This window comes from Macadamia integrifolia, chromosome 2 (assembly GCF_013358625.1).
Source record: "Macadamia integrifolia cultivar HAES 741 chromosome 2, SCU_Mint_v3, whole genome shotgun sequence".
NCBI classification, from domain to species: Eukaryota; Viridiplantae; Streptophyta; class Magnoliopsida; order Proteales; family Proteaceae; genus Macadamia; species Macadamia integrifolia.
Genome location: NC_056558.1, coordinates 5,031,347 through 5,056,674, shown reverse-complemented (window position 1 = coordinate 5,056,674; position 25,328 = coordinate 5,031,347). Strand labels below are relative to the sequence as shown.

General features: G+C 37.7%; 2 protein-coding genes across 2 annotated transcripts in view; both read left to right on the top strand.

Annotated features, from left to right (window-relative positions):
- LOC122067161 (uncharacterized membrane protein YuiD-like) overlaps positions 1–25,328 on the top strand; it is a gene marked incomplete at its 5' end in the record, with an annotated part of 99,062 nt that overhangs the window by 62,743 nt on the left and 10,991 nt on the right.
- LOC122067171 (ubiquitin-conjugating enzyme E2 34-like) lies at positions 256–16,485 on the top strand. The gene is made up of 8 exons (XM_042631018.1): positions 256–488; positions 1,515–1,656; positions 12,124–12,178; positions 15,579–15,617; positions 15,765–15,828; positions 15,949–16,010; positions 16,098–16,137; positions 16,365–16,485. Exons 2-8 carry the CDS (start codon positions 1,600–1,602, stop codon positions 16,468–16,470), a joined length of 423 nt encoding a protein of 140 aa, XP_042486952.1. The 5' UTR covers positions 256–488; positions 1,515–1,599; the 3' UTR covers positions 16,471–16,485.

Here is a 25,328-nt window from a genome sequence, read left to right as displayed (position 1 = left end):
AACAATTCTAGTATAGATAGATTACGGGCTTTGGCGAAATTAGCAGAAGCAAGTGGTAATTAGCGAAGATATGCACAAACTCTGTTTAAATTAATTTAGTTTTTTATTTTCTCTGATAAAATAAAACGTCCAAACAGGATTTAAAAAATCGGTTGAAATCGGACTCGTGATCGGACGGTTCGAACGATCCCGATCCTCGAACCATGTGGACTGGGAAATCATCATAAACACAAATGTAAAATAAAAGAGCTCTCTTCCTCTCCCTCTCCCTCTCGCTCTCCCTCTCCCTCTCTTTCCTCTGTGAACTCAACGCCTTACCAAAAGGGGAAAAACCATAAATCGGGAGATAAAATTGACATGGCTCGAGTTGGATATCTAGGGCTAGATTGTTCGTGAATATATGCACCATCGTCTGTCCTAATTTCTCTGGTCGTTCTTCCTCGAATCGAATCTTTAAATCATCGTGGTTGAGACGGTCCTGATCTGAGGTCATTTCTCGCTCTCTCTCGTTTTCTCTCGAATTATTTGTATTTTTGAACTTTCATATGGTTCAAAGAGCTGAATTATTTATTCTTAAGTTTCTCTGTCGGTCCATGTAACTGTGTTACCATGCATTTTCTAGTCTGAATTGGGAGAGAGAATGAAATATTTGTTTCCAAGTTCCACGAAAGGACTGTTGGAATGAGTTTTGAGCTTGAAAATGCTTTTGCGGGATTTAAGTTAAAGGTTGTTAGGTTTTCTTTCTTTTGACGGGGGACCTGATTTATGTTATTCTGTTCTTTTTCTTTTTTGGTTATCCTCGAAAAATTATGTTTATATGCAAAAAGTTTAGAAAAATTCCTGAAAACAATTCATCCTTTCCTGTAATTCCATTAGAGCAGATGCTTGAATAATACATGGTTTCCTTACTGGAGTTGTCATTATTCTAGTTCAATGGAGGGATTTACTTTTAAGTAAAAAGGAAATTGGGTGAACAATACCTCATCTCTAGTTTTGAAGGTATTCTTTGCTGCCTTATCTGACTAGAATTTGGGGTTCCGTTTATCATTTTCTTCTTCTTCTTTATTTTATTTAACTTTTTCAATAGGCTTGAATAGAATACAAATTTTCAAACCTATGCTTGACGTTTGGCCCCCCTCCCAATGCATCTGGCTTTAAGCCCTGAAAATGCATTAACTATGGTCTTAAATAATTATGTTGTATTTGGGTTTCAGCTCACTTCAGGCCGTTGTTGACTTCCATTGGACCACAAACTCTCTAGAGCTATCCTCTTGTTATGTTGATGCATAAAATTTTAACTGGCGTTGTTCAAAAAATTGTATTTTGATTTGACATATGGAACACTATGACCTTACTGTCCACTGTGTTGAAGATGAGGGTGGTCCTTCCCTAAATAGACATGGAATAGATTTGGAGATATCCAAGCATTTGTTTCATGTATTCTTGGCATAGTTTGTCTTTGGAATAGTTGATCCAAGTCTCTTTTTATTTTACATTTTCATTGTTGTCATCAGTTGGCATATTGAAGCTTTTGTGGTGGAAGGAAAGAAGGACGAGTATAGGGTTTCAGAATCACGGTACTCTGAAGTTGCTTTCGCAATGGTGGATAAGTCTTGCATTAAACGCCTTCAGAAGGAATACAGAGCACTCTGTAAAGTATGGCTGCCACAGGGATTACTGTGTCAATTTGTTTTCATTTTTTCTCTCTTATTTTTTCCTTGTTTTATGCGGAACTTATAATATCATGATTTTGAATTCCTTCTTATTGTCTTGCTGTTGTAGGGGAGAAAGTTCTTGTTTCTTATAGTTAGCATGTGAGAGATGGCTTTCATGGTTTTGTCGAATTCATGTGGTCTAGTTAAATTTTGTCTCTCTACGTAGGGGAGTAGGAAGAACCATAAGGATGATTCACTTAGAGGTTGGTTTGAGTCGAATGGCTTGTCTACTTTTCTTATAGTTTACCTAGGCCCACCAGGTAATGGTGTATGGTGAAGGCCTAGGGAGCACGTACTAGGCCTGCCAAGTAATGATTTAGGGTAAAGGCCAATAAATGATCTCAAGCGGATCTTCAGCCCAAGACTAACAAGGTGTGGAGATGGGTGAAAGACCCTAACTCTAAGAGGTTTAGAGATGAGATAGAAGATGGGAACAAGGATGTCCCCGAAGAATTGAAGATCAAGATCGCCAAATTGCACAAACACCTCGACGAAATCTCTTGCAACTAGGAATTTTGTTCTAGGGTTGTTTTTAGTTATTAGTAATTATTTCCTTTTTGATGTTTTGCCTTTGAAACAACCATTACTTTCAGTTCCTTTTGAAAAAATTCCTTTTGACTATCTAGTCTTTATGTGATTATGCTTGGTGAATGGTAGTTCTTATGTTACACTCCTATTTTAATGTCTGACATTGGCTTATATATATATATATATATATATACTAGTAAAAAGACACGTGCAAATGCACGTGTAGCAATACATTTTTTTTTTAATTATGCGTATTTGTATATACAAAAATTTCACAGTCATGGTTTTTACTTATTTCCTGTAATCGGTAGTCTCAATCATTTTTTCCAAGTTTGCAACAACTTTTGCAAATCTGAATGTTAAAAGCTTTTACTCACAATTCTTTTAAACGATTTCTTCTATAAGAGAGTTGTTCATCCTTCAAAAACGAAAATTTTAAAGCATATTTGAGATATGGATTTAAAAGAAGTAATATGGATGTGAAGTAGTAAGCACCTTAATATTTGGGTAAAGAATTAAAATAATGTAAGATGATGTCCTTCAATAGATAAGGTAGCATTCTCTTAAGCAATAATAATTTCATTAGTTTACATATTTATTAAGAATATAGATAAATCTAGAAATGCCTTCAAAGTATTGCTTTAGTCTAGCACTAAGTAAAAAAATCCAACAGAGAATGCTATAATATTTTGAAGTGGTAATATGCAACAATTGTGCTCAACATTCTTAGAGTAACGATTACAATACCATACATGGAAGCAAAGCTGAACCTACAAATATATAGAATACAATGATAAAAATGGGAATCATGACAGATTTGTATCCCAAAACCAAGCCCTAAGATAACATCAGTAGTAACTCCAACTTGGTAGGATTAATCCACAACACTTGCTCGAGGCTGCAAAAACATGATAAGATGACATTAGTGTTCTAATAGAAGCTACATAGATGTTTTAATGCTATAAATCAAGCCTATAAAATCTGAAATTAGTGTCTTAAGAAGGAAAAATGATCTAGGAAAGTCCGTCTTAGCATTACAATGGAGTTTTTTATAATATCAAATGACTATTTTCTTATCGTAATATTCTACTTAACTTTAGAAAGATGACAGCTCCTGAGTTAATCTGGGATTAGTGTATTTGAAAGGAAAATAGGTGTATGAAAGTCCGTCTTAGCATTAATATGGAGTATATTAGAATATCAATGACTATCTTCTGATTATAATATTCTGCTACACGTTGGAAAGATGACAGTTCCTGAGTTAGTCCCAACTTCTGACTCGAATCATTCTTTAGTAGGTGATATTCTAAAATAGAAGAGTAAAAGAAGGATCTTTGCCAAAGCAACACAAAAGAACACGATATTCCCCCTTCAAAACAAGCTAGGAATCCATGCAAAAATTTATACCCATAATCATTTAGAATGATAAAATCATGAGCTGCATGGTGACCCTTCAAGCACTAATTAACCAAGTAGCAAGGACAGCAAATGAGGGTGTTTCTGAAATCATATAAATCTAATTATAATTATACTCTTGCAAACAGAAAAGATTCATGTTCCAAGAAAGTTCCTCCCCCCCCCCCCCTTTTCATAATTAGATATTTTTCGATGTTCTATAATCTAGGAGCACATACTTATCAAAAGAAATCTAAAAGCAAACCTGAAAGTGCCACAAGAAAGGAACAGGCTGTTAAGAGCACTTCTGAAGTTATCATCCAAGTAGGTAGACAGACAATATTGGTCACTGAAGTCACATCATGAGGCCAAAATCATCAGCTATGTCAGGTCAAATTCTCCCCACTGAAAAAAAAAAAAAAAACCTTTTCTGATTTCAGCAATGCTTTTACTTCCAATATAGGGCTAAGAATCTTTTCAATACTAACATGCACTATATCCTCAAGTCCAAGTTTTGTAGCAGGCATAGAAATAGGGGATAACAAGAAAGATGTGAGCTAAAGATGTTGCAAATAATTCAACGTTAGCCTAAAAGGATTGCTTATAAATTTTATTCTCATTTGACTAATAAGCAAAATAGTTTTTATTCCCACATATACAGGTTAAAGACATAGGCAAAGATATAGTTGTCATGGTGGCAAGCCATGGTTATGGGCAAAAGAAGCAAAATGGAGTTTCCATTTCAGCATTTAACCAGAAGAGATAAACAAATAAACAAAAGAAAAGATATTTATACTTTCATATGCACACCCAAACATAGAGAGTTTTTCCATCACAATTTTGATTATGGCTAGTAAATCATTGATGCAATGAATTGTGCTCACCCATCTACATTTCTAATGGACCCTTCACACTGAATTTATTTGTGATTTTGTATCACTGACACAATGATTTTGAGTCCTTTACATTAAATAGAAACCTAGACGCTAGACTCATTTTTAAAACCCATTTGTATATTTACTGACATTCGTCAATGTGTAAAGTTGCAACCCTGATTCTCTATTATATAACGTTGTAAGAAAAAATGTTCTCTTTATAGTATTAGACATATCTTTAGGCAAAAGTTCTCATATATTGGTGTTTTCTAATTACAACTTGATAAAACAAGCAACCAACAGAGGTGTGCAGTTTGCTAGAGCTAAGCTACAGATACCTTAAAGAAATATTGGCCAAGATTCCAAAGTCATGTAAAATATGGAATTAAACAGTTTTACTATGTTTAGGTGCATGAATTGGATCATTCTGTTCAAATAACTGTTTGGTTTTTCAAATCGATTATCAGATTGATTCATATATGAAGTTTAAATATGTAATTATATATGAGTGTTTGAATTCATGAACTGATTGTTTTGCTCTAAAAAGTTGTTCATAAGAGATGGATATCTTAACTAAGACATTGTAAAATTTTGTCATCTAGGTGATTATTCTTAATGATATTTTACCTAGCTTTCAATTATGTACCTCCAATGTACTAACCTCACCCTTCTGAATTTAGCATTTAATGGGTTTACAGCAACAATTCCTCCAGAGCTTGGAAAACTTATTTACTTGCAGGAATTAATTGTTTCTGACTTTCTGCTAATAGTCTCTGTGGAGAAATCCCAAGGTCCATTATTGGGTACAGGAATCTTAACAAGCTCGATCTAAGTAACAACAGGTTCAATGGCACCAAACCAGAAGACCTCTGCAATGCACCTAGATTGCAATTCCTGCTTCTGAGCCAGAACTCATTAAGAGTTGGGATACCTCATGAGATTGGCAATTGTGCAAAACTGCTTGAGTTGGAATTGGGCAGTAACTATCTGAATGACACTATTTTTCCTGAGATCGGGCGGATCAAGAATTTGCAGATATATATATATATATATATATATAGAGAGAGAGAGAGAGAGAGAGAGAGAGAGTGGATGGGATCTGAGCAAAGATGAGAAGATTGGATATATTTTAGGAGATAGAATATAAGGAAAGGTAATTCGTGAGTTTGAGAGGAAAAAATTTACCAAGAAAAAGAGTTTGAGAAGAAAAATAAAAGTGGGAGGGAGAGAGTGTTTGAGAAGAACAAGGGAAGTGGTGGAAAGATGATAAGCACAATTAGTTTATTAGGAGTAGGGTCTTAATTATCGGTACGTATCGTACCGTATTGGCTCTTACCGGTACGATACATGAAATTTTTAAAACCATTTCGTATTGATATGTATCCTATGATACATACCGATACGATACACACCGATACGCACTGATGCGTACCGATACTCTATGGAAAAAATAAAATTGAGTGAAATGTATGTTTCGGTATGTATCGGTACGTATCGGTATGTATAGGTCAATACATACCAATACGGTACGATACAGTGCACTACGGCCATATAATCGCCAAGTTGGGTAATTTTTCAGAAAAACATGATTTTTTTAGGGGTTTTTGTTCCAAATTTGCTTTCAACCATGTTTCTCTCTAACTAAAGTGGAAATCAAGTTTGGGAACTAGGATTTTACATTTATGGGACAATTACAAACCTTGAATTTTTAGTGCGATACCCTCAATTTAGTGTTTATGGATAATACATGTTATTAATAGCTTTTTTTAACAAATTTTTTATGCAAAAGTGGATAAAAAAGTATTTCCTATCTATTTATGTGCGTATCTTAGCGTATCTCCGATACGATACGATACGATACCCTCCTATATGTATCTTAATTTTGGCCGACCGATACGCCGACCGATACTGATACTTTAATCCTTGAGGAGTGATCATATATTCCTTTAATGGCTTCTAATTAGTTTTTTGATCACTTTTAACAAAAAGGATACCAATAATTTATAATAAAAAAATTATAACAAAAGAAGAGAGAAGGATAAAAAGAAGGGACAAAGTAGTCAAGTGAAAGATTTACCACTTCGTGCTTTTATATAATAGTATGATATATATTGTTGGATGGGGTAATGACTTGTGTCTAATATGACAACAACCCTCTTTATTTATAATAATGGAGAAAAAGTTTTAGAATATTACAAAGACCATTAAACCCTTAAAGGACCCAAGGACCAGTTTGGAATCTAACAGTTTCCCTAAAATCCATTATTACAACACTCCCCCTCAAGCTGGTGCATAGATATTACATATTCCCAACTTGCAGATGATATGATGAAACATCTTATTACAAAGACTTTTAGTAAATACATCAGTCAATTGTTCATTACTAGGAACAAAAGGCACAATGATAAGACCCATAACCAACTTCTCTTTGATGAAGTGTCGATCGATCTTCACATGCTTAGTTCGATCATACTTGATAGGGTTGTGAGCATTACTACTGGTGGATTTGCTGTCAGAAACGAGCTTTATAGGAAGGGTAGCAGGGACAGCCAAATCCGTGAGAAGACCGTGAAGTCATAGGAGCTCATAAATACCACGAGCCATAGCACAGAACTCTGCGTCAGCACTTGACCGGGCAACAACTGCTTGCTTCTTGCTTCGCCATGTAATAATGTTACTATCAACAAAGGTGTAGTAACCAGTAGCAGACTTGCACTCGTCAGGAGAACTTACCTAATCAACATTCGTGTAGGCCTCCATCCTAAGGTGATCATGAGGAGAAAAAAGGATACCATGTTCTGGGGTAGATTTCAAGTAACAGAGAATGTGCAATACAACTTACATATGTGTTGAGTAAGATCATGCATGTACTGACTAACTAGGTTGACGACAAATGCTATGTCAAGGCGTGTATGAGAAAGATATATCAAACGTCCTAATCTCTTATATCTCCCCTTGTCCATAGAATCACTGTCCTTGCTACTCAAGTGACCATTAGCTTCAATAGGAGTATCTGCCGGCTTGCACCCTAACATGCTTATCTCAGAAAGATAGTCAAGCACATATTTTTTCTAAGACAAGTAGATCCCGTGAGAAGACCTAGCAACTTCAATGCCAGGGAAGTAACGAAGTTGTCCCAGATCAATGATCTTGAATTCCTCACTCAAGTATCTCTTGAGACAAGAAATCTATGTCAGATCATTACCAGTAACAACAATATCATCTACATAGATGATTAAGATAGCAATCTTCCTATCAGATCTCTTGATGAACAGAGTATGGTTTGCATTGCTTTGAGAGTAGCCTATAGCAATCATAGCCTTGTGAAGACGCCTGAACCAAGTACGATGGGATTGCCTCAGCCCATATAATGCACGCTTCAGCTTGCATACCTTCCCTTGGGTTTTGGAGCAAGTGAACCCAAGAGAAATGTCTATTTACATTTCCTCCTCAAGTTCCTCATGAAGGAAGGCATTCTTCACATCTAGCCGTTGAAGATTCTAATCTAAGTTGGCGGCACTAAATAAGATAACACAAATTGTGTTCATCTTAGCAACTGCCCCATAAGTTTGAGTGAAGCCCTTGGCAACAAGTCTGGCCTTGTAACGATCCACTGTATCATCTTCCTTATGTTTTACTATGAAGACCCACTTATAACCAACTGTCTTTTTATGTGAGGGGAGACACTAGATCCCATGTGTCATTCTTCTATAGAGCTTGCATCTCCTCAACCTAGCTGGCTGCTATTGTGAGTCTGTACCCACTTCTTGCCAAGTATGGGGAATGGACACAGAGGATATAGAAGACACAAAACTATAGTAGGATGGAGAAAGTGAGTCATAAGAAACAGTTTTAGCAATAGGATGTGAAGTACAAGACCTAGTGCCTTTACGAACAATAGGCAACTCGAAAGACGGATCAACACTACCAACTGAAACATCAATAGAGGGAGAAAGAGAATTACCGGGGTCCAAGGGAATTAGATTGGGTTCGAGAGGAGACAATTGGCATGGTAGGGAAGGTGCTATATGTGTAGTGGTTTGGGTTTGCTGTTTGTAGCTATAAACACGCATCTTTGGTCGAGGCCGAGTCGAAGTAGGAGAAGGAGTGAATCTCCCCCTGAAACGGGACACTGGCAGGGATAGCAAGAGGCGGCACATTGTCCACAATGGAAGGAGCCTCCCCTTGAAGAGATGCTACAGTGTAATAAGACGTAGATTCATGAAAGATAACATCTATAGTCACAAACCAACGCCCCGAGCTGGGAGGATGAAAACACCGATAGCCTTTATGAGTAGGAGCATACCCCAGAAAAATGCATTGGAGACCACGAGGATGAAACTTCCTGTGAGGATGATGATCTCGAGCATAATAAACACTGCCGAATGCCTTGGGAGGAATAGGAAAAGCAATGGAGCCCTGGAGAAGATCCAGAGGGGAGCGGAAGGTGAGAACCCAAGAAGGCATTCAATTGATCAGAATGGCGGTAGTGAGAATCGCGTCACTCCAGTGCTGGGGAGGAACATGCATCTCAAACATAATAGAGCGTACTACCTCACAAAGGTGGCGATTCTTCTGCTCAGCAACTCCATTATGAGCTGAAGTATCGACACAACTAGTCTGATGGGTCATCCCATGAGCTTCAAGGTAAGCTTGAAAGGACCCTTCGAAGTATTCACAATCGTTGTCGCTTCGAAGGATCTTAATGGTAGCATTTTACTAAGTTTAAACCATTCGGTGAAACTGCTGAAAGCAATGGAAGGTCTCACCTTAGGTTCGTATCAATCCAAGTGGTCTGAGAATGACTATCAATAAAAGAGACAAACCACCGATAACCATTGATAGACACATAGCAGGATGGACCCTAAATATTAGAATGTATCAATGAAAAAGGAGTGGCACTTTTATTTCCAAACTCAGAATAAGTGATCCATGTTTGTTTGACCAATACACATGTCTCACAAAAAAAAAATAAATAAATAAAAACCGACTCAAATTACATTTCTTTAAAGAAGGAAATGGTCTAGCTAAAGTTTTCAAAGGAGGATAGCTCAACCGACAATGCCACTGTAGTAACTTAGAGATGGGAGGTGATGCAAATGATGTCTGAAGTGCTTGACCAGAGACCAATGTCGAGTCATCATCAAGCAGATACAGACCACCACGCACCCTACCAGAGCCAATCGTTGCCCCTGTCACCAGATCCTGAAAAACATAATGAGATGGGAAAAATGTGACTTTACAATTAAGATTGAAGTAAGACTACTAATGGACAATAGTTAGTAGGAAAAGATGGAACGTGCAATACAGTAGAAAGGGATAAAGGAGTATAGCTGACAGAGCCCTTTCCCAAAATAGTGGAATAAGTCCTGTTAGCTAATTTGACCTTACCATTACCAGGATAGGTAGTGTACTATGAGAAAAGAGACAAACAAACTATCATATGGTCAGAAGCCCCAGAGTCCATAATCCAAGGGGTAAAGTTAACAGACATAGTATGGCCACAAAAAGAGATACCTGACCCAGAAGGGGTGGCACGAGCAGAGCTCGTAGTGGTAGGTGCAGGAAAGTTCGGACGTGTTAGAAGGCGCTGGATGGCAGTAAGCTCATCAGATAATAGTGATGCTGTTGAGATGTTAGGAGCAAAGTCAGAGTCTGAGTTTGGGACCTCAGTATGGTTGGCTTGACCAGGAGTATCGGTATAAACCTTCCCTCGCCCTTTTCCAGATGTATCAGCAGGACGGCCACGAAGCTTCCAACAATTCTCCTTGGTGTGATGATCCTTCCCACCATTGCACTTCACTGGAACTCTAGTAGAGGAGCCACCAGATTGTGGGGTTACTGAAGGATTGAGTTCTAAAAGCAAGTGTAGATCTCTCGATGAGAGGGGCAATAGGCTGACTGCAGCTGGTCAAATTTCACATTCAGTCATGCTAGGAAATCATAGACCTGGATCTTGTCCTCTCGTTTCTGAAAACCGGTAACATCACCAGGATTGGAAGGAGTATACTCCTCATAGAAGTCCAACTCAATCCATAGTGTGCGCAACTCGTATTACTGTGACCGTGTGAGCCCTCTCTGCCTTAGGTCACGAACCTTCTGGCGTAGTTCGAAGACCTGAGTATCATTCCGCGCCTGAGAATAAATATCCTAGATAGACTTTCAGATCTTCACAGCAAAGTAAAAAAGGAGAGAGAGCCACGTGAAAGCCATGGCTGCATAGAGTTTACAAAGAAGGTTATAACAAGAGTGTTGGCACACTCCTGCTTGTCAATCTCAGTAGTAGTGGTTGGATGTTTCAAGGTTCCAGTGAGGTACAGATTGAGCGTGACCATATAAGGTAGTTTGTGCCATCAAGCTTGATAACACACGGAGAAAAAGTGGGAAGAGCCGAGGTGTCTCCACCAGTGGAAGCAGAAGAGTTAGTAGACGTGGTTGCTGCTCAAGGGAGCTGTGCTAAGGAAGGGGGCACTAGCTAGAAGTAGAAGAAGCACAAAAAAAACACCAAAAAGCCCAAACATCGATAAATGTTGAAAATCCTAACAAATCGATTTGGGGATAGCTCTGGAACAAAGTCCTGAGACGGTAAAGTGGCTAGTACATACCACTATAAGGATCAGTAGCACCAAATGCAACCAACATCAAGATGATCAATGCATCCAACAAGGAAAAAAATACCCTGGCATAAAAAAAGTCAATTCAGGGAAAAAAACCCTGAAAATCGATGAAGGTGAGGAACTGGGTCTCTCAGATCATTGGAGAAGAGAGTTTGAGAGCCCAGGGAAGAAGAGGAGAGAAGCTAGTGGCTCTCTTGATGGTTTAAGAGACTTATCACCAAGAGAGGAGGAAGGAGGGAGACGCTGGGAGAAAAAGAGAGCAAGGGAGGCGTTGGAAGAGAGAAAATCGAAAAAGGGGGAAAGAGATGGAAAGGAGAGGAAACCCTTAGGGTTTTGGATCCATAGGCTCTAATACCATGTTGGATGGGGTAATGACTTGTGTCTACTATTACACCTGCCCTCTTTATTTATAATGATGAAGAGAAAGTTCTAGAATGCTACAAAGACCATTAAACCCTTAAAAGGACCTAAGGACCTGTTTGGAACCTAACAACTTCCGTAAAACCCATGATTACAACATATATATATATATACACACCTTTATGTCTATGTGAATGCTTGATGAATGGTAATTCTCATGTTGCACACTTCTTTTCATGTTTGACACTATATATATTCTTCTAAGTTATAGTTGTCAACATCACTTGGCTTGCAGTAAATTTTTTTTTAAGCATGGGAATGAAATTGGAGTATTATGACATGGCATGTCTCTAAAACTGGCCTTATTGATTTTTTTTTACAACTTCTTGAATTAGTAGGGGATATACCATTTTGTTTTTCACAGCTTCTTGAATTAGTAGGGGAAATATAATTTTAAAACATAACTAATACAATTATCCTTTTGTGGCTGATTTTTGCGGGAAAAAAAAAATTATGAGGAATTATACATATTTTCCTCTCTGTTAATCTTAATTTCCTTGAAGCATTATCTCCCCAATCTCCATATGCAGCAATTTTTATATTGGGGGCTTACTCTTTTATTTGAACTTGTAGGAACCAGTCTCCCATGTTATGGCTCACCCTTTACCGAATGATATCCTTGAATGGCGTAAGTATTTTATCTCTGGCAGTGTTTTGGCTGAAATTCCGGCAATAAGTATTATTTGTCAACATGATTTACTGCTTATAGGTGTTGCCTCTTTACAAAGCATAATGCCAAGGAAAAAGCTTTACGTATTTGTCAAATTTCTTATCTTTGTTTACCTGGGTAGAATGAAGTTACTAGAATAGAATGAAGAAAACCATTCTATGTCAATACTCAATGTCATTTCAACTTTGTAGAACTATGGTTGCCCAATTTCAGGTATTTGGGGGCAGAGGGACTGTTGTAGATCATGTGTCTTACCCTCATGGTAGACTTTAATGAAGAACAGATACCATATTGAAAGTATTTTGAATGTTGTTGTTTGGATTGGTCAGAAGTCAAGACTATGAGTAACAATAACTAAAAGAATGTGACTACTAGAAGCATGCAAAGTTGGCAAATTGTGGAGACCTGAATTGATGATTCAGAAAACTAATGAGTATTTGCAAGACCATAGGTATGATACTTTGAGGAGACAAATACAAAGTTAATTGGACATGTACAAGTGCTTCTCGAAGAAACACAAATGGTATGGTTAGGGGATAAATGATGGTTTTTGATGCAATCCTGGGATTTGAAAACCCTAATTCCAGGTTGCTATGGCTACATTTGGTAGCAATTCTGCTCTCAGAAAGTATTTTTGATCCAATAGTATTTTTTTCCTCATTCTGCTCACAGAGTAATTCCGAGAGCAGATTGGCTTTTGATAACTTGTGAAAGAAGTGCTTCTGGAACAGGGGAATAAAAAAACAGAATGGTGTTTGGCATATTCTTTAATGGAATCACTTCCAAGTGGAAGGTCAGGTGGTAAAATTTGTTCAGATATGGGGTCAGATCCATCAATACTGTCACAATCTTGTGACTCAAGGCTGGAGGACAGGACTAAGAATGCTTGTCTGAAGAAGAGAGTTCGTACATCAGTTGCAGAAGTCTGGGTTTGTATTTGAAAAATATGTGGAAGTGTGATCTTTACTGGCACCTTCTCTTATGATTCATCTTCCATGTCACGAAAGAATACAACATTGGGGCATACGAGGACATGCTAACTGAAACTAGGGCAAATAGAATTTGATCGGAAATTCTCATTAAACTGTTCTTATGCTAATCAAGAAGCTAGCAACCAAATTTCTGGAAGTAAAAAGTCTGGGGACTGGGGAGCTAGATGCTGAGGACCTTCAAAACTATAAGAGATGGGCTACTACCTATAAGAGCAGCAACTGTAGTAGGATTTTCCGTGAATAAAATATGGTGGAGAGTTAGCAGAGACGAACAAGTTCGATGAATTCCAAAACCCTAGCTCCACCGAAAATCTAGTGCTCCTTGATGAATGAAAAGAAGATAATTGTAGGAACAAGTTCAGTGAATTCCGAAACCCTTTTACAGAGAAATGTAAGAGGGTTATTTTGATGGGAGAGGGTCGTGTGAGTCAAGGGTGATGGGTGAGCGTTTTTACAATTCTGTTCATGAACATGAAAAACATTTTTCTTTCTTTGTCAAAAGTGCTCATTGAGCGCTTCTTGAACTGGAACAGATTTCTGTGCGTAAAAAAAAAAGAACTGCTTGCCAAACTCTATTCTGCTCCCGGTGAGCAAGAAATCTATTCTGGAGTGTGTTACCAAATGCAGCCTATGGCTATGAGCCACCCAAATGCTAAACAGCTCAATGTGTAATAATATTAGCAATCTTGTAATTTACCTCAAGATATGAATCTTTATTGGAAAAGAAAAAAAATAAGAATATGGAGAGTACAAGCAGTAATTGAAAAGAGGTAATGGAAAAAAAAAGTTGGAAAAGAGAGGAGGGAAGGTGGGGTGAAGAAATGTTGAGCCGTTTATGTTGATTATACCATGATCATCCAAGGTGTTTCCTCTACCCTGTCGCATCCCTGAAACAGGCTGCTGTGGGACATTTCAGAAAACAGTTTAGACAATGAAACAGGATGCAAGACATTTCCCATGGGAACTTGATGTAGACATATAGATGTCAATGAGGGAGGGGTTTTTGGTTGCGACCATAGTTGTCACGGCGCCAAGGCGAACCAAGGTGGTGGAGGGTTGTCTAAGCGCTTAGGCGAGAAGGCGTCCGCCTTAAGGCGAACTAGGCGAACAAGTGTTATTTTTTATTTTTCCTATTTTCTAACATTATTTAGTAAGTTATATATACCTTGTATCATAAAAAATCAAGATTATGCCACATAAAGTCATTAAAAATCAATATTTAGCCACATCAAATCATAAAAAATTAACATTAAGTCATATTAAGTTATAAAAAATCAACAGTTAGAGAAATGCTCTTATTCTATAATAAGTTTGACTGGTCAAATGATTTTATTTTTACATGAGACTTTTTGTATTAGTTATAATATAAAACCAGCTTTCTAACAAGTCTAAGATTACTTAAATCTGAGTTGCAATGACAAAGTTATGCTTCAGTCAAACTTATTTTTAAGTGTGCGAATACTGTTAAAATCGCCTGAATGAAAATAATTTTATGAATATTAAAACAAAATATTTTTTTACCGGACTTTTGGTTTTTAGCAATGTTTTAACATGATAGAATTTATAAAATTTTCATAATTGAGAAAAACCCTAGCATTTAAAAGTTGAAAATCGTCCCTATAACCAAAATCCAGTTTTTGTTTTTGGACTGGGGGGTTGACTTTTTATCCTTTTGGAATTTGATTTTTAAACTATTTTTATTGGATTCAAATAGGGGGTATTTGCTTATTTATGAATAATATCTTAAGTAAATGAAATAAAAATATTAAAAACATTTACTTGAATGATATTTGGCATAAATAAGTGCCGAAACACAAGACGACATGCAGTGCAACAAGGCGGCTGTCGCCTAGGCCCCAGGCAAATCGCCTGGACGCCTTGGCGACGCCTTGCCAACTATGGTTGCGACTTTCCTCTTGCATAACATATACTATAAGGAGGAGAGCCAAGTTGCCAAGTGTTATTATTTGCTTATTAATAAGGGGGTTATATAGTGATGGGACTGATGATTGTGGGCTAAGTTGTCCACAAGTTAAGGGAATGAAAGTTGCTGCCATATTTGGTGGCATTTTATCTTCTTCTGTCGGTGGATAAAGTCATGCGGACCTTGATACCATACCAGTTACTCTAGGAACCAAGATGAGTGGGCTGATTGGATTATTTGAAAACTTTGATGAAGTATGCACAGATGCTTTATGTTAAATTTATTTAGGAGGTTTTCACTACTTTTGTCTTGTCTCTCTGCCATCATTCATTTGCAGTAAGTTTTTTTCCTCCTTATGAGGGGTTGGGGTTGGGCAGCTCATGTACCTCTATATTTGGTGCAAATGATATTCACTTTTTTCCCTCTTTTGGTTTCTTTTCAGATTATGTATTGGAGGGAAGTGAAGGAACACCATTTGCAGGTATTGAGTGTTTTCCTGCCAGCCTATTGTGGTGTTGGACTATGAGTGTATCTTGATCTTTCATTTGGACTACATTTCTCATACTGTTGATGCCCATATTTTCCTTATTTATTTTTTCTGAATATTCTTTCCACTTATTATTGTAAGGTGGTTATTACTATGGAAAGATCAAGTTCCCTCCAGAGTATCCATTCAAGCCACCCAGCATCAGGTACTACGGACTCTGGTCCACTATCCGCTTAACTTTCTTACAGACTAGTTTTGACTCTTTCAGTTAAAATGACTATTTCAGAAGAAGTTGACTTGATTAGTTTTCTTTATCCATGCTTAGTATGATCACTCCAAATGGACGGTTTATGACACAGAAGAAAATCTGCTTATCCATGAGCGATTGTAAGTATTTTAAGGAAGTATTGTCTTTAAGGTGTTATTCCGAAGTGATCCTTTGGGTAGCTGACTAAAATTAATCTTACTCTCCAGTTCACCCAGAAACTTGGAATCCCATGTGGTCTGTATCAAGGTAACTGAAGATATTCCTTTATTTTTTATTCTTGGTATTCTTTCACTTTGTGTTTCTCTGATGAATATGAATTTTCTTCTTGGGTGAAATACTTTACATGCAGTTTTTGCTTTGTTTATGAATTAAGTTGTTATTGGTGGAGGAAACAGGCTCTAATAAATTTGAAGTTCTTCTGATTCTTTAGTTGCCTGCACTAACTTATTCATGTCATTACAATTTGCATGCAGCATACTTACAGGGCTTCTGTCATTTATGGTAAGTTCATTGCAGCTCCTTATACTTTATTTGCAGTTTCTGTTTCTCCTTTTATTGGTTGAATATTTAATGATTTAGTAAGTGCATATACCTGTCATTGGGGTTTTTTTTTTTATTCTTCATGAAGTACCTAATTCTTAATCTTGCAAGTGAACACATTTTTTGTGTTGGGTTAAATAGTACACATGTTGGTCCAGGGCAGCAGCGGAATATCTCTGATTAAGCATCATGTAGCATACATGGTTATCAACGCGGCAAGGTGGCCAAGGCGTTTGAGGTACTGCCTAACTGCCTTGCGATTAGGAGGCCGCAAGGCGTCGCCTTGGCGAACAAAGCGTTCTAGTGTTCTTTTGTTATGTAACCATTTTATTTGGCACAAATAGCATATTAAAAATTATATACAACAACAACAATGACAAACTCAGCCTGATCCCAACTTAATGGGTCGGCTATATGGATCCATACGCAACAAAATAGAACAGTACAAACAGAAAAGGGGAAAGGAAGAGATGGAAAGAAGAGAGATGTGGAAGAAAGGTGAGAATAGGACAATGAGAATAAGAGGAAAGAGGCACTGCCCAACAAGATAGGAAAATTTTAGCTAAATGGGGTCGGCTACATGGATTATTGCCCTCCAATAGGCTGTGTCCAAGGTCATACTTGGGACAAGGCCGAGACTATGCATGAATGCATGTCATTCCTCACTATGTCTCCTATGGTCATTTTAGGCCCCGCCCCTAGCTCTTTTGGTGTCTTCCATCTAGATCATATCACTATTTTTTACTGGGGTGTCCTTAGGGCTCGTTTAAACATGATCATACCACCTCAAACGGCTTTCACGAAGCTTGTCATTGATCGGGTCAACTCCAGAGACAGTTCTAATTTCTTCATTCCTTATTTTATCCTTCGTAGTTTTCCCACACAACCATCTTAACATCCTCATTTCAGCTACATATAGCTTTTCTATATGACTCTTCTTAACTGCCTACCATTATGCCCCATACATCATAGTTGGACGCACAACAATCCTATAGAATTTTCTCTTAAACTTTAAAGGGATACGTTGGTCACGCAACACTCCAAACGCACCTCTCCACTTCATCCATCCCACTTTAATTCTCTGCAAAACATTATCCTCTATGTAACCCTCTTTGTTTATGATTGACCTTGGATATCTAAAACAATCACTTTGTGGGATCTCTCTCTCTCTCCTCAATTTTCATTGTTTCATTATCCATCATAGAGTGGCTAAAGTTACACATCATATATTCCGTCTTTGATCTACTGATCTTAAAACCTCTTGTTTCCAAGGTTGATCTCCAGAGCTCCAGTTTAATGTTAATCATTGCTTTAGTCTCATCCACTAAAGCTGTCATTTGCGAATAGCATACATCAAGGGACCTCGTGTAGAATGTTCTTGGTTAACTCATCCATGATAAGCACAAATAAATAGGGGCTTCAGGCCGATCTTTGATGCAACCCATTTGTAATTAGGAATTCCTTGCTTTGACCTCCCACAGATCTCACACAAGTCACCACTCCCTCATACATGTCCTTAATTATATCGACATATGTACTCAACATTTCCCTCTTCTCTAGGACATGTCGGATCAAACATCTGGGGATTAAAAATTATATAATTCTACTCATATGCTAAATAATATATACAAATGCAAGATATTCATCAGAAAAACAAATCAACAAAGTGAATAAACTCAAAAATCAACATTAAGCCACATCAAGTCATCAAAAATCAACATTAAATCACATCAAGTCATCAATAATCAACATTCAGAGATATGTTTTGTTCTCTAATAAGTTTGATTGGGTAATTGATTTTATTTTTACAATAGACTTTTGTGTTAGATATAGCATAAAACCAGCTTTCCAACAAGTCCAAGATTACTTAAATTTGAGTTGTAATGACAAAGTTATGTTCAGGTCAAAACTTATTTTAAAATGCGCGAATGGTGTTAAAATTGCTTGAATGGAAATAATTTTATGGACATCAAAGCAAAAGATTATTTTACCTGACTTTTGATTTTTAACAATGTTTTACTATGATAAGATTTATGAGATTTTCAGAATTGAGAAAAACTCTAGCATTTGAAAGTTGAAAATAGCCTCTAAAACAAAAAAAATCGATTTTTGTTCTCGGACTCGGGGGGGGTTGACTTTTTATCCTTTTGGAATTTGATTGTTAAACATTTTTATTGGATTCAAATAGGGGCTATTTGTTTAAATGATATATGGCATTAATAGGTGCGAAAATAAAAGGTGACATGCAGTGCAATAAAGCGGCAATCACCTAGGCCCTAGGTAAACCAGCTGGACACCAAGGCGGTGTCTTGGCTACACCTTGATAACTATGGTAGCATACAGCTTAATCTTGCTGATAAACACATTTTCTCTCTAGTAAATTCCTTCTTCTTTTTTTTTTAATAAATCAAAAATCAAAATTTTAAACTAATTACAACTTTTACTATATTTAATATTTACTATTTATTACCAATTCCTGATTTTTCAATTTATAAATGGTCTAGAGATTACTATTTATACTAATATTTTTAGTATGTATGTATCTTTGAATAATTGAGAGCTCGAAGGCATTTTTTGGATATATTTTGACTTGTTTTTTGTTTATAAATATAGAAAATGAAAAACCCTGTTTTTTTCTATATATTTTTTTAAGAAAAATTTGTTTGTTTAGTTCAGTGATCTTTTTGGGGATCAGAAAAGCAAAAACACCATTTGGCAGTAGGGCATCAGAATCTCCCCCCCCCCACCCGAATTTTTTTTTTTTTTTTCCAAATCCAATCCAAAATGTTTGCAAATCATTACTGTTGTATTCCTATTGGGTTCAATAAAAAGGCTAGTAAGGGGAAAGAGGGGGAGGGGAGAAGAGAGGAGATCATTTTATCCCTGCATCCACCATATGCTTATAAAAAAAGTTTTTTTTTTCAAGGAGTGTTTTTTTTCTCATAAAAAACATGTTCTCTGTTTATTTGTCTAAAAAAAAAAAGAATCAGGCACATGCAAAGGCTGTTTCTGCATGCAGAAGCGGTTTTTCTGTTCTCAAGAAGAAAAAACAGCTGGGAAAAAAAAAATACAAACCAAGCATAAGTGTGGTTTTTGAGTCCTGGTAGTATCAAGGTGGTTTCTTTTTCTTTTTCAAGGTTTAGAATTTAGGATGGGTTATTAGGAGACTTTGTTATTTGCAAATCAAAGTCCCATTAGAAGCTGGGAGTTTTGAGTTTGAAAATAGAATGGAATAGGTCAGCCTAGTTATGGGCTTTGGATATGTATGAATTTCAGACTTTTTAGTACAGTTTAGGTTAAGTTGGCTTATCCTGAACCAGGAAAATCCAGCAAGAGACTATTACAGGTAGGATTGAAGAAACAGAGAAATATAGGCCAGAAATAGGAGAAAGTTTGTAAATCCAAACAGTCAAATCAGAATAGGCTAGACTGAGGTTGAGTATTAGTCAGAACCAAAAGAATAACTCTGCAAATTATCTCTGAAAACAGAGAAGTGGTCTGACTAGCACAGAAAACTCCTAGTGGTTCTAGGATATTTAACTAGAAGTCTAGAATTCTAGTTGCTGGAATCAGAAATTGACACCAGATTTCTAGAGGGAAATGTATCTGAAACTGATGTACTGACAATACATATCACTAACTAGAGAGATATAAGAAGAATAATGCAATCTGAAACTTAGAAGAAAACAAGGGCTGCTACAGATTATAAAAAGTAATAATGAGAAATAGGAAGAATAATAGAAGAGAATAGGGAGGAAAGATCACACCCTAGAAGGAAGATGAATGGAATTAGGAGGGAGATCAGTTCTAGAATTCCAATCCTGCATGCACAGCTCAGCAGCTTTAAAACTCTTGAAAATACTCAAAATTCTTTACTCAAAACATGTCCAATTGATGGTGGGGTGTATACATATATGTAACGATCAAAATTTTCTATACTGACTTATAAAAGAATGCCTAGTCACTCTCTTATACTGTTTTGACTTAATAAACTCAAAACAAAACTCTTAAAAGCTATTAAGTATCCTAAACTAACTCAGACACTTAACTATTAATCCTGTGTACTAACTTCATCCCTGTTAAAGACTGCTACTGTGGGTGATAAGAGTCATTGTTACCATGAGGGGTAGTGTTCTTGCTATGTTGTAATTGTTCGGATATGAGTTGTAGTTGTAGTTTACTTTGTCCTTCTTTAGGCTATGATTTGTAGTTGTAGTTTACTTTCCTTTATGATCGGTGAGGAATGCTTGGTTTGTCAATGTGATAGCCCCTTTATTTATAATAAGTGACTTATATGTACAAGTATTGTTATATCTTTAAGTAATATACCTAAGGACATATTTACCCTTATACCCATATTACAATGCTCCCCCTCAAGTTGGTGCATATATGTCACACATGCCCAAATTGCACACTGTAGGATGAAATAGTTTACTACATAATCCCTTTGTGAAGACATCTGCTAGCTGATCTCCAGAACAAACAAAGGGCAAATCAGCCCCTGGTTGAGCTTCTCCTTAATGAAGTGACTATCGATCTTAACATGATTGGTGAGGTCGTTCTGAACTGGATTGTGAGCAATACTGATGGCAGACTTACTATCACAGTACATCATCATAGGTAATGGAACAAGAAAAACCAAATCTTTCAGGAATCCTTGAGGCCACATCAGCTCACAGATGCCATGAGACATGGTGAAAAATTCAGCTTCAACACTGGATCAAGCCACTACAACTTGCTTCTTACTCCAAGTAACCAAGTTGCATCCCACAAAAGTACCATAACCTATAGTGGATCGCCGATCATCTTGGGAGCTGGCCCAATCAACATCAGTAAAGGCCTCAACTTTGAGATGACCGTGAGAAGATCAAAGGATCCCCTTTCCTGGAGCAGATTTTAGGTAGTGTTGGATCCAAAATACAACCTCTTAAGTGTGTAGAATAAGGATTGTGCATATACTGGCTTAGGGAGCTAACTGCAAAGGCAGTGACTGTACGAGTATGGGCTAGATAAATCAGCTTTCCAACCAATCGCTGATACTGCCCCTTATCCACTGGATTGCCATTCTTACCGGAGAGCTAAACATTTGCTTCTAGGGGAGTATTTGTAGGCTCACATCTGAGCAATCTCGTTGTGGATAAGAGAGCGAGAGTGTACTTCTACTGAGACAAAAAATACCCTTGGTGGAATGGGCAACCTCCTGACCTAGGTAGATCTTCAAACGAGGAATTTCCTGTGTCGTCCCCAATGACAACAATGTCGTCCCCAGTGACAACAATGTCGTCAACGTACACGATGAGGATGGCGATCTTGGAACCAGATATCTTGAAGAGCAGGATATGAACAGCATTGCTTTCGGAGTAACCAACAGATACCACGGCTTTGTGAAATCTCCCAACTAGGCACTTGGAGATTGCTTTAACCCATATAATACTTGCTTGAGCTTTACTAACCTTGCCCTTGGTTTTTGCACAAGAGAACTCAGGAGGAATATTTCCATTTTTACTTCCTCTGCCAGTTCATTGTGGAGGAACGCATTCTTGATGTCAAGTTGTTGGAAGTCCCATCCGAGGTTCACTGCCCAAGAGTGATGGAGAGCCGGTAGCGGTAGGGTAGAAATCCCTGAGAGGGATCTCAGAGTTGCAGGGGAGAGGAAGAAATCGCACTAAGAAAGGGGGGAAAGAATCACACACATGCCCGCAAGCTCTCAAATACTCAAACTCAATTCATCTTTTTAATCCGTCTAATAACTTGGATTACATGCCTTTATATAATAACTGAAAATTAAAACTTGCCTTTTAAAATCTAAAACTAAAATTAGCAACTTCAAATTTGCTTCCTAAATTATAACTAATGAAATTAGAAACAAATAAAATTTAAATTGGTAACTCCTTAATTGACTAAGAACTACCCAAAAATAAAAGATTACATATCATCCCAAATTAAATAACTCAATTCTTCCTAAATAAAGTAACTCCTAAAATATCCTATTGATTTCAAAAATCTAATCGGACCTGACTCGTCTCGGTCGAGATTGCCCGACGGGTTAACCCAGTTCAGCCTCGATTCTGCATCAACTCCCCCGATGTTAAGAAAAACTCGTCCACGAGTTTTAAAGAATGATAACAATAAGAACTCACGAACATGGGTGAATTGCTCGTCATTTGCATCACGAACGAAATCCATGAGGTGAAGCTTTGGAGGTGCAGTCAAGTCTGGAAAATCATGGGGAAAAACAAATTCATGATAGTGAACCACTGGCACTGCATTGATGGCCGTCATTACCTGATCCATGATTTTCTCACTTTCCGTTGTCATCTCCTGTTCCACAATAGGACGATCGTCTATTTGTGTTGATGCCTCTGGTGCAACTTGTGGTTGTATTGGGGGTATCGCTTTCTTTGACGTAACCAATCCATGAAGATTAAATTTTTTATGCATGTGCTGAGGTTGGACGGTGCACACATTGTTGTCACGATCAAGAATACCGTCTCGTTGTTCCAACCAGCCTCGACCCAATGTAATGATGTGCTGAGGAGAGTCAAACACTTCACAAAAAGCACCATCATAATAAGGAGGAACAGAAAATTCAACAAATGCAATTTTCTCCGACTCAAAAATTATCTGACCGGTCTCTGACAATATATCCACCACAGAGCTGGTGACAAAATTGTCACTTAATCGCTCATCAATTAACAATTTAGCAGACTGTCCATTGGGCAACCGCACTCCAAATTTAAACACAGATATCCATGACAGTAATAGAAGGCTCAAATAAGAGGAGTGGCAATACTGTAATTTCAAGACTTCAAAGATATCCCTCAATATGGAGCACGTATGGAACAGGGGTATACTTGGAAGTAAGTAGAAAAATAGGACAAAAAATAATAAAAGAGGAAGGGGAGGGTAAATAGGGAAATAACTGATTAAAATAAGGAAAGAACAAAAAAGGAGGTCCTACTTGGAATCTTGCTCTGTCAAGCAACTCAAACCAAAGGGGAAGGTTGTGAGAAAGGCGGAGGGTTCTCTTCTTTGTTGAACCAAGGAAAAACAGAGAAATGATCGAAGGGCTGCAACAAAGGATGGGGCCAATATGAGGAAAAGGATGGGGCGACTTCGAAGGGAGACCTTAGATGCAAGAACTCAACTGGCTGCTGGAGGCGGGAAGGCCTGAACCAGGTATGTTGCCGATCTTCTCTCTCTTCTCGTCTTCTTCTGTTCTTCTCGGTTCTTTTTTTTTTTTTTTTTTTTTTTTTTTTAATTGCTGTTGGCAGAAAGCCTAGGACAAGGGGAAGTAGGGGCGGTGGGGTTGTCTGTGGAAGATGGGTACATCGAGGGTAGGTGAAAGACTCAACCTCTCGGTTTCAGTCTTTTTTTTTTGGGTCAATCTCGATAGTACCAAAACAGAGAATGGGAAGGGAAGAAAAGAGATGGGGAAGGAATGAGATCCTTCGGCTCTGATACCAATTGATGGAGGGCTGGTAAGGGGTAGGGAAGAATTCCCTGAGATGAGTCTCAGAGTTGCAGGGGAGAGGAAGAAATCGCACTAAGAAAGGGGGGAAAGAATCACACACACGCCCGCAGGTTCTCAAATACTCAAATTCAATTCATCTTTTTAATCCGTCTAATAACTTGGATTACATGCCCTTATATAATAACTGAAAATTAAACCTTGCCTAGTAAAATCTAAAACTAAAATTAGCAACTTCAAATTTGCTTCCTAAATTATAACTAATGAAATTAGAAACAAATAAAATTTAAATTGGTAACTCCCTAATTGACTAAGAACTACCCAAAAATAAAAGATTACATATCATCCCAAATTAAATAACTCAATTCTTCCTAAATAAAGTAACTCCTAAAATATCCTATTGATTTCAAAAATCTAATCGGACCTGACTCGTCTCGGTCGAGATTGCCCGACGGGTTAACCCAGTTCAGCCTCGATTCTGCATCAAAGAGAGACACATGAATGGTTTTCATTTTTTCCACTTGAGCAAATGTCCCCAGGTAATCGAGGCTACAGGTCTGAGTATATCCTCTAGCAACCAGCCATGCCTTGTATTTGTCTACAGGTCCATCCATGTTCTGTTTAGTAAAGACCCACTTGCAACTTACTGTCCTCTTTTGGGGAGGAAGAGGTGCCAAGTCCTAAATGTCATTCTTTTTCAGAGCTTGCATCACATCAGCCATGGCCGCATTTCACCGCGGCTCTTTACTTGCTTCCTGCCAATGCTGAGGAATGGAAACAAAAGACAAGGAGGACACAAAGGTACGATATGAAGGAGAAAGAGAGTCATAAGAAACAATCTTAGCAACATGATGTTGTGTACAATCTCTCGTTCCCTTTCGAATGACAATAGGTAAATTGAGAGGGGTCAGAAAGTGAATCAGAAACAATAGGAGCATTAAAAGCATTACCTGGTAGAGAGTTAGGGTTTGGATCAAGAGATGGCAAATTGACTTGATGGGGCTGGTGCCGTTCTGGTGGTATATATTAGCTGGTCATGATTTTGACGAATGTACATTGTACACTTTCATGGGTAAAGCTGATGTGGGTTGAATTGGTGTCTCCCCCTGAAGAGAAGTATCAAGAGGACTAGTTTCAAGGATAGGAACAACGGGAGACAGCACATCACCAAACAGAGAAGAATTCCCGCAACGAAGAGGTGTTGGAGAGAAGTAAGCAGTAGATTCATAAAACGCGACATCTAGCGAGTTGGTGGATAATAGCACTAGTACCCTTTTTGGGTAGCAAAGTAGCCAACACACACACACTTGAGTCCTCGTGGTCCAACTTGCCATGGACATGATTCCGGGCAAAACAAACACAGCCAGAGACTTTTGGAGGTATAAGAAATGTGAAGGAACCTTGGAGAATTGAAGTGGGAGCTTTA

What these genes read in the sequence shown, in the direction of transcription:
- LOC122067171 (XM_042631018.1), top strand. Translation starts at nt 1,600, where the DNA reads ATGGTGGATAAGTCTTGCATTAAACGCCTTCAGAAGGAATACAGAGCA. An exon ending in TTCAAGCCACCCAGCATCAG is followed by an intron (nt 15,829 to 15,948) that starts GTACTACGGACT and finishes ATCCATGCTTAG; the next exon opens with TATGATCACTCCAAATGGAC. An exon ending in CCCATGTGGTCTGTATCAAG is followed by an intron (nt 16,138 to 16,364) that starts GTAACTGAAGAT and finishes ATTTGCATGCAG; the next exon opens with CATACTTACAGGGCTTCTGT.